General features: G+C 46.9%; 1 protein-coding gene across 1 annotated transcript in view; it reads right to left on the reverse strand.

The window, feature by feature from the left end:
• The window catches only part of LOC108802326 (E3 ubiquitin/ISG15 ligase TRIM25-like), an 18932-nt gene extending 9202 nt beyond the window's left edge, over window positions 1-9730 (reverse strand). Inside the window, exons 1-3 of the mRNA XM_018574189.1 lie at window positions 8900-9730; window positions 8595-8674; window positions 8123-8309 (exon numbers count right to left, since the gene is read on the reverse strand). Coding sequence (XP_018429691.1) covers window positions 8135-8309; window positions 8595-8674; window positions 8900-9730 — 1086 coding nt within the window. The 3' untranslated portion in view covers window positions 8123-8134. The remainder of the gene's footprint in view (window positions 1-8122; window positions 8310-8594; window positions 8675-8899) is intronic.

Genomic DNA, 9730 nt, shown 5'->3' on the forward strand with positions numbered 1-9730 from the left:
CTGAGAATGGGCAAGAAGGAAGGACAAATGGGGACAACGAGTAATTTCTAGAAGAAATCATGGTAAATATTGTTTGATACATAGAGCTTTGCAGAGTAAATATAATCCAGTTCGGGTTTTACATCTACTTTCAGAAAGTTAAAGGGCCCATTTACACTGTTGCCTTTTGCAGTGCGTTTTGAAGCACTGGCAGAGTGAATGAACAAGCTTTGGCCAATGGCTGTTAGCTCCGCCCACTTCAAATCCAACATCAAAAAATTAATTGGAAGCGAGCGTCAATAACGCATGTCAACGCGCAGAGGAAACACACCTTGATGCACATGACAACCCACCTGCCAAACAAACCCTCCTCTAGATCTAATGGGCCCTAACCCTTTGTCTATATCAGGGGTGGGCAACCTCAGCACTCCAGCGGTTGTGGAACTACAAGTCCCATGAGGCATTGCAAGACTCTGGCAGCCACAGTAATGACCCCCAGAGACAGAGGCATGATGGGGTTTGTTGTTTCACCACAGCTGCAGTGCCGAAGTTGCCTACCTCCGGTCTACAGACTCGCCTCCCAAGCACCGGGATCCTCTGCGCCAAAGTTCTAGCTCTTGAACCTTCTGCTTCGCCTGTATAAGACCAGATCTAGTGGCTTTGTTCACTGGAGAGATCTTCCTGGTTTCCTCTACCCCCCTTCCCATTACTAGACTGGAAGGCTATCGGACCACCAAATGGATCTACTAGACCTTGGAAGATCTCACACCAGGGGAAAGGGTTCTAGCGTTCGATCATTGGACCCAATACAATGTAACAACCGTCAGCGCTGACTTCCCCAGCAGGGGCCGAGTGAGGACAGCGCCTGAAATTGTAACGCCGGCGCTCCCGGTCACTCGCCTCTCGCTGCGTCACCGGACATTTCTCAATGGTACAGCCAACTCACCATCCTCTCTCCTCCGTACACACCACGCACTCAATGACCCTCACAGTCACACTGACACATCTTGTCAGACAAAGTCATTGTCTTTTGTTGGTGGATGTGCTGGTCAGCTCCCTGGAGACACGGCACAACAAATTGTCACCGTCCCCCGGCCCCCCCACACAATGCTCTGTTCATCCTTCCAGCATGACAACCTACTTGTCAACAGACAAAGGTCACCAAAATCCGGCCAAACAGGTAACAGAGGAACCGCTTCACCTTTCATCAGTCAATCAAGTCCGTACGATCTATGCCATGGCTGCCAATAAAACCGGAACATCCAAAATTTGCGGAATTTAAAGAGAGTGTCAAAGCCAATGATATCATTTACCATGAGATAGCTTAGCCGGTGGAGCTCCGTATGAACGTTCGTATGAAAACTCTCCTCAGAACATTCGATAATTCCATCAGAGACTTGATGAGCGTCATTCGAAGTTTCCTTTTGGTTTTAGCATTCAGTTTTGTATAGGAATTTACTGAATGAAAATCACTTTCGCCGTTTCCTTCCAACTCCCTTCTTTTTGTTGGGATCAATTTAGCCAAAAACGATGATCGATTTGACCCCAATTAACTATATATATATATTATTATACACACTATATTACCAAAAGTATTGGGACGCCTTTACATGCACATGAACTTTAATGGCGTCCCAGTCTTAGTCCGTAGGGTTCAGTATTGGGTTGGCTCCGCCCTTTGCCGCTATAACAGCTCTGCCTCTTCTGGGAAGGCGTCCACAGGGTTTAGGAGTGTGCCTATGGGAATGTTGGACCATTTGTGAGGTCAGGTACTGATGTTGGGGGAGGGGCTCGCAGTCTCCGCTCTAATTCATCCAAAAGGTGCTCTATGGGGTCAGCTGCATCTGTAATCACTCGTTCCCTAACTGGGTCAGCAGACTTGTCTTTGACATAAGAGGTATTATAAGCCCCACCCCCACACCACCACCTTGTAGCTCACAATTCCTCAGAATATTCTAAGGGGGCACATGATACCTTAGGAGGTTCTTTCGGGGGGTTGACCTGAAAATTGCTTTTCAGAGTCCCATCAAAAGATCAATTATCGGTAGCACTAAAATAAATAATGTAAAGACTCATTATTAAAAGTTGTAAGGCAGGAGAGGCGGGGCTTATAAAGGGGTAGGTGGATACAGCACTGGAGGTTGTAATGAAGGGGGAGCAGAAGCAGTGACAGGACAATCTACGCCATTTATTTAAAGGCTTTCTCACCCATTTGCCATATTGGGTGCTTACCGCCACCCTGGACGTCAAGGGAGGCCTCTCAGGAGCTTCTTACTTACCAAATGGTGATGACTCAGAGGGTCTCATTCGAGGCATCACAATTGCTGATTATTATTTGGAGGTTGGTTCCCATAGATACCACTACGCAGGGCCGGCCTTAGGCCTTTAGGCGCCCTGTGCGAGAAAGCTTTACAGCGCCCCTCAGTGACCACACCCCTCAGTGGCCACACCCTTTAGTGGCCACACCCCCAGTAACCAAACCCATTTATCACCCATATTTTTGGTAAAATATAAAAAGACGGGGTCACGTCGGGTAAATAGACACCAAACATGTCATGCTTTAAAATTGCGCGCACCCGCAAAATCGCAAAAAATTACCATGCCCAAAATTGACCATAGGTGACGCTTTAAAAGATGAGGTCTTACGAAACCAAAACTGTGTGGAGCGAACCAGAGAGCCATACTGATGATATCACAGTATCTGCAACCTCTGTAAGCGGGAAGAGGCTGCGGGGTTTGTCTTACAGTGTGGATGGAGCCTGCGGGATCCAGCTACTCACCTGTCACGGCAGAAGCGGAATTGTCTAATTCTCTAATTAGAAATAAGAGAAGTTTTGCCTTTTTAGAGAAGCTATCGTAGTGTAAACTCTGCTACATTCCTGCCCAGGCAGCGGGTGTTGCAGACATTTTCTTTAACCTCCCTGGCGGTCTGATTATTTATTTTTTCCTTTTTTGTTCTATTTTTCTTTTTTTACTTTTAAAATCCCCACCGGTTCCGTCCCCCTGCGACGCGGACGCTCGCAAGGGACGGAACCCGGAATACGGATGCCGGCATCGGCCAGAGGACACAGCGGGGCTCGTGGACAAGGTAAGAGATGCTACTGTATTCCCGAGTGTGCCTCGGGGTTACCGCTTATGGTACTGAAAATTAACCCCCGAGCCACACTCGGGAATACCGCCAAGGAGGTTAAAGGTCAGAATTGCAACGGCAGATGCTGTGAATGGTTTCTGTTAAAGGATGTGGTGATGGCTACCTTGTGCACGTAAAGGGTTTACTGCTTGGGTAGATTGCCCTTCTAGCATTCACTTTCAGTCGGTTGGCACTTAGATTGCTGTTGAGCTGGAAATTCTCTGCACAGGCTAAGAGTGTTGTAGGTAGGTGCCACAATGGCCACTAGATGCCCCCATGGGGCCCTGGAGATAGATGCAGCTCTGGCCTGGGGAGACTCTGTGTACCAGGAGAGCTGATTTATAGGGGGCGCCCGAGAGGGGAAGACAGTTCTGTTCCGGAGTTCAGTACAGGAGAGCAGAAGTCTAAAAGTCTATGCAGAGTCTCCGGAGGGAGACTGATTCTAAAACATAGGCTGGTCCATGGGAAGGACAGGACCAGGCCTAGGACTATGTAGAGCTATAGAGATTCCCCAGTTTCCCCTGGAGGGGGAAACCACCGAGCTAGGACTGACAAGGATGGGATTCCGGAGAATAGTGAGGAGCTGTAAGTAAGTCGTGGACTCTGGGCTGCACCCGGGCTATTCTTCTCTCTCTCTAATTTGTATCACCAAGCAAATAACAAGAACTGTGCCATCATCCCATTCGGGGATGGCTGAAAGGTATGCTTCATACCATGTTCATTCTTTCAAGTAAAATCAAGAAAAGACTATCTGTGTGGAATGGTTCTTCTCCCTCCAACCTCTGAGCTGGTGGGGTTCTACAGGAGCGAGATGTTGGACTGTATCGTGGCCGTAAACCATCCCGAGGAGGGTAGGTGTGCAAAGGGGCTATGGCCAACACAGGGTGCCGTGCATGGTGGCCTTTCTCCCTAAGGGGGAGGAAGCGCTGAATACCGCAGAGGCGGTGGAAGCCATGAGGACCCTGTGTGCGCAGTACTACACGTGTGGGAGTTGTTTGCACGAGGCCAGAGCCAAGGCCCCTGACCGTGGGGTGCCTGGTGTCGTGTTGCATACAAGGGGTTACCAGAGCCAACCCAAAGGGAACACACACGCAACACCCCAAGAGTGAACCCCGCCTACAGTGTGATGCGTCACTGTTGTAGGATCCGGGAGTGTGATCATCACACTCCTCTCTACTCAACCCAAAGACATTCTCAGTTAGCTGTGGCCGTCATGAAGTTAGCAAGTAGCCCAACTGTCTATCCTTCCGAATCTCTTAAGGAGCCAAATGACAAAGCAGACGAGAAGAGCTACTTGGCTGGGTGTGAAGATCTCCTCCTCTATAATTGTGGATGTAGAGACAGAGTTGTTTGTTTTGTTTGTGTTGTTTGCCAAAATCCTTATAGAGTCAGACGAGTCGTGCCGTAGCTGGGACGCGCCCTTTGGTCTGACTTTCCAGCCCCCTGCTGACAGACAAGAGTTAGTCGCAGTGTACTGAGGAATTTATCACTGACAAGAGGATACAATCAGCAGGTTCACAAGTATCTCATCTCTGTCCTGGTTGACTTCTCTGCTCTCCTATTATTTTGTGTTGTTGGTGTCTAGGATTGTGGCTCATACCAGACTCATCATTCACGCACCTGAATAGGGCTTCCCATCACACACACCCGAAATGTTAGTGGATATACATTGGTTATGATTAGAGGCTCCGACAGTTGTCAGGTATAAAACACAACAGAACCTGGACATAGACCACTTACAGCAACATCTGTGGGTAGGTTCAAATCAGATAAGAGTTTATTTAACACTTGTGTGGGGGGAAGTCAGTTTACAAGTCAGAAAACCCCCCACCTTGTGATCATATAGGTTTTATAACATTCAGCATAAAAAGATCAGGTTTTAACATCATTGGTTAATAGCGACTAACAATTTCATATCCATCCAGTCATTCAGTAACATCACATCAGAGCCCGTGTACACCGGATGTGTTCTACAAGATAATGCTGGCCGGGTGTTGGACCATCTGGTGGCTGTAGATGTTTTCTGAGTCTTACAAAAGCAGCTGTCCCAAGGTTCCCGAGGCCTGTACTCATGGAGTACACAGGGGCTATAGAGATATAGAAGAGAAAGCCACTCCTCTAGCACTCAAAGTCCTCCTCCTGGTGGTGGGACAGGTACTCCTCCTGAATAGGACAGCAGCTTCCTATAACCGTGGTTGAGGAAAGGTTCAAAAAGGACATTAGAGGATGAACAAGACAAAGCCTGGACTGTAGACTGGACCAGTTAGAACAGGGGTAGCCAAACGCCGGCCCTCCAGCTGTGGTGAAACTACAAATCTCATGATGCATCTTACATAGTTACATAGTATTTGAGGTTGAATAAAGACATTAGTCCATCAAGTCCAACCTATAGGATCTTATTCCTTGGAGTACTACTTGTACCCCTGTATATTACTTGTACCACTGTATATTACCTGTACCCCTGTATATTACCTGTACCCCTGTATATTACGGTCCCTTAAGAAATCGTCCAAAAGTTTCTTGAACAATTCCACATTCTTTGCTGAAATCACTGCCTGTGGAAGTGAGTTCACATCGGACTATAGACTATAGAAACCTGTGAATGTTCTTACAATAGTTCAACAAGTTTTTTTTTTAAATTACCTTGACCTTTAACCCTTGTATTTTCCTTTAAATGATAGAAGAAATAGCGGGAGCATGGCCTCAGGGGTCATCCTCTGATTATAATATTTAATGTGAGAAGACTGTCCCAGGAAGTCGGGAGATGAACACACCCCACTACGTGTCTTGAATTCATACAGCTTTCTATGGAGGTTCAATTAGAGAGAGACAGTCTGGGTTGTCTTATTGGAAAGGACACACTTACAGTATCTGTGTCACAGAGCCATTGAAGAGCCTGGCATTAACATGTCTATACACTAAAGGGTGAAGAGTTTGGAGAAGGCCGGAGAAGTGAACAATCTAGGACAACATAACTGAAGTGGAAAGTGAGATGAATTGGAAAATTTTTGCAAAGCAGCTATTTTGGCCTACAGATTATTCACACCTACCCTTCTAGAGTCCAAGGCCCACCTCTATAGTATGCCTCTACTACATAGCATTCCATGTTGTCCTAGATTGTTCACTTCTCCAAACTCTTCACCCTTTTGTGAATAACCCTGTAATTGTTTTATTCGTAAAATGAAGATCTTATACAAGTATTGAACACGTTCAGAAAAAGAGCGCTACCCGAACCAGAACATGTTCAACAAGAGACTTCTAAACATAACTGACCTCATCTTCTCTGAATGGAACGAGAGTTCTCTTCAACCTTGTGACCGTTTGCTTTTTTTTTAAAGATACATTCTGTTGTAAAATATAGAAAATAAGAATGCCGGGACAGTCTGAAAACCCCCCAAATGGCCCCTTTCTGAAAAGTAGACCCTCCTAGGTGATCTGACGTGCGGAGTGTTTGCATCCCTGAGATGTGATTAGTGAGCTCTGATACCAAACACTAGGGATGCACAGATACTTTTCGAGTACCAGTGCCGATACTTGGCGTTTTCATGAGAACTACCAGGGTTGCAGCGGTTGCAGCGGTTGCAGCTGGGACCGGGCTCTGGCGCTCCACCACTGTCCTGAAATCATTAGTTTGTATTGTTTTAGAAAAACTGTCACATGACAATAAACAAAAATGTACCAGTACTCGTACTCGCAAAACTGGTATCTGTGCATTTCTTTATTTATATTTATAAAAACAAAATCGTACATTAAAACAGAGATGTACAAATCCCGGGAGCTCCGTGTGCTCCTTACAAATGACAGCTGCCTCCTAATTTTTAAATTTTTCTCTAGTGTAGTCTTGGAGCTCAAAAGTATCGGTACCTGTACTTGTACCGAGTACTGTACTTGGTATCTGTGCAACCCTACCAAACACCGACCAACCCAAGTCACCAGTGGCGGCTCCAGTATTTCTATCCTCACAGGTTCATGTTCTGAATTTTATATTCAAGTAAAAATAAAGCAGAAAACCCAACAAGAGAAATAATACAATTCTGTAGGATGCAGACCGGTCAGTGTGTGATCATATATTTCCAGTATGTGTCTCCTTTATATGTCCTGTACATCCCGGGGAAGGTGAGAGCTCTATGCTGCTCTGTACAGACACACACCGGGTTATACCGGTCCCCTTCCTCTGCCCCCCAACCTGCTCTATTGTCACCCTTCACCCCTCTACAGAAAAGTCCTCTGACACTCTCCCCTCCCCCTCTTGTGTGATGGAGCCGATCTCCATGAGTCCTCCCAGAGCAGACGGAGCTCATCACCCACCACCATCTAACAGACCCCATTTCTGTCCTTCCCATCCCCGCAGATGTTGTCATGTGACCTCTCCTAGATGTACAGAGGGTGCAGTGTGGTAACTGGGATGAGGATGTAGTCACCTCTCCTCTCTGTTCTGTGTGTCTTCCTTCTATCTCTGATGTCACCACTGACATTGCATTAAGGACAGGAAGGAGAGGTGACCCCATCCTATCCTATCACAGTGACCCCACTGCATCCTCTGTACTGATGGATCATCTCTTCCATATGTCTGATCATGACTGCACATAGTGCACACATGAGGAGGAGGGGCAGAACATAGAGGGAGGGGCAGAACATAGAGGGAGGGGCAGATCATAGGAGGAGGGTGAAAACATAGGTGAAGAGGTAAGAGAATGGAAATTAGTAATGCAATATGATAACTTAAGGTTTGGCAAATTAAAGGGAAATCAATATATCAATTAAAGGATAGATAGATAGATAGATAGATAGATAGATAGATAGATAGATAGATAGATAGATGCCGATACCTCGTTGACCAATAGAAAAAATCCCATCACTATAATTGGACAGTTATTCCAGCCAATCGCAGCAATCGGTGAGGGTGGAGATGGAGTAATCTCACAGCATTATATTTATAATAGAAAATGCTGCAGGACAATTAGCTGAATATTCCTCTAATGCCATCCCCCTCCCCCTCTGACATCCCCAGACTGGACGGGGTTCTCAAATCTCCCGATTCCCCCCACAGATCTTTATACAACCTCCCCCTACACATACCCCGGCATGGAGGGGCTCAGTGAAGGTGGTGGTGAAGGTGTGGAGGTGTCGGATCGGGTCACACAGATCATAAAAGGAGATCCGCCCGGCCTCATAATCCAGATATATCCCGACTCTGTTACTGGAGATATTGGGGGTAATCGGATCTCATTACTGTCATATATCACTGAATACTCATCACCTTCCCTATCCAAACCCCAGGACTTGTTATTCCTTCCAATCACTGACTCCCATCCTCCTCCTCCTCTCCATACTGGGGTAACACACCCCGACTCTCCAGCTATCTGATCCCCCGACATCCACTTCCCAGTAATGTCGCCCTGAGGAGAAACTCCGACTGCTCAACCCCTGAGGACAATACTGAAATCTCTCTGGTGTATCTGGGTGATTCTGGTTTATATCTGACCTGGTTACAGTTTTCCGGTCACCTGATATCTGTAGATTATTACCAGCTGTGCTCACATCCAGTAATATGTCTTCAGCTTCCTGCATATAGAAGGATACATTTACCTCTGTTATTATATCAGATAAACCTGTGTGTAATGTGTGTGAGAGCCCAGCCACATCCAGACCCCCTCCATCATGGAGGAGTCTATCATGTCTCTCTCTGTCCTCATCATCTCCATCCTCAGTATCACACAAGTCACCTGTGTCTGATCCCTGTAAGACAGTCAGTGGATCCGTCAGGTTACACAGCTCCTCAATGTCACGCATCTTCCTGGACAGCTCGTCCTTCTTTATTTCCAGCTCCTGGATCATATCCAACACGGAGATGGAGGTCCGCTCGGCCCTCCCGGAGATCTCACTCAGGGCTCTCTTCTCCAGATCTTCCAGACGTCTCCTGAGCTCTCTAAACATGGCAGAGACTCTCTCTGTGTCACCGGCTGATTTTTCTTCTACTTCCCTCCTGTGTCCCTGCAGACTCTGGACTCTTTCCTCCGTCTCCTCTCTCTTTGTCAGAAGTTTCTGTAGAACATTCCTCAGTGTCTCCTTCTTCTTCCCAGAAGCCTCATCCAGAGACTCCATCTTATGACCGGTGTGACCTCCAATCAGACAGCAGGACACACAGACACAGATATCATCCTCAGAGCAAAAATACTTAAATACTTCCTTATGAACGGAGCACTTCCTGCTCTCCATGGACAAGGTGGGGTCACATAAGACGTGTTCTGGAGACTTTTTGTGGACTCTCAGGTGTTTATCACACAGAGAAACCTCACAGAGCAGACAGGATCTAACAGCAGGTACAGGAGAGTCCACACAGTGAGTACAGAGGACCCCGGACTCCTCCTGATCTGGCTGAGCAGACAGGAAATTCTCCACTATGTTACGCAGTTTTCTGTTCCTCTGCAGTGCAGGCCGCTCCCGGAACTTCTCTCTGCATTCAGGACAGGAATAACCTCCGAACCCCTCCTGTGTATCCAGCACACGATCAATACAGAACCGGCAGAAGTTGTGTCCACATTTCAGCATTACAGGATCTGTATAAATGTCCAGACAGACGGAACATTCCAGCTCGGCTCTCAGATCAGCAGACGCCAT

This window comes from Nanorana parkeri, unplaced genomic scaffold, assembly GCF_000935625.1.
Source record: "Nanorana parkeri isolate BGI_ZX_2015 unplaced genomic scaffold, ASM93562v1 scaffold2796, whole genome shotgun sequence".
Lineage (NCBI taxonomy): Eukaryota > Metazoa > Chordata > Amphibia > Anura > Dicroglossidae > Nanorana > Nanorana parkeri.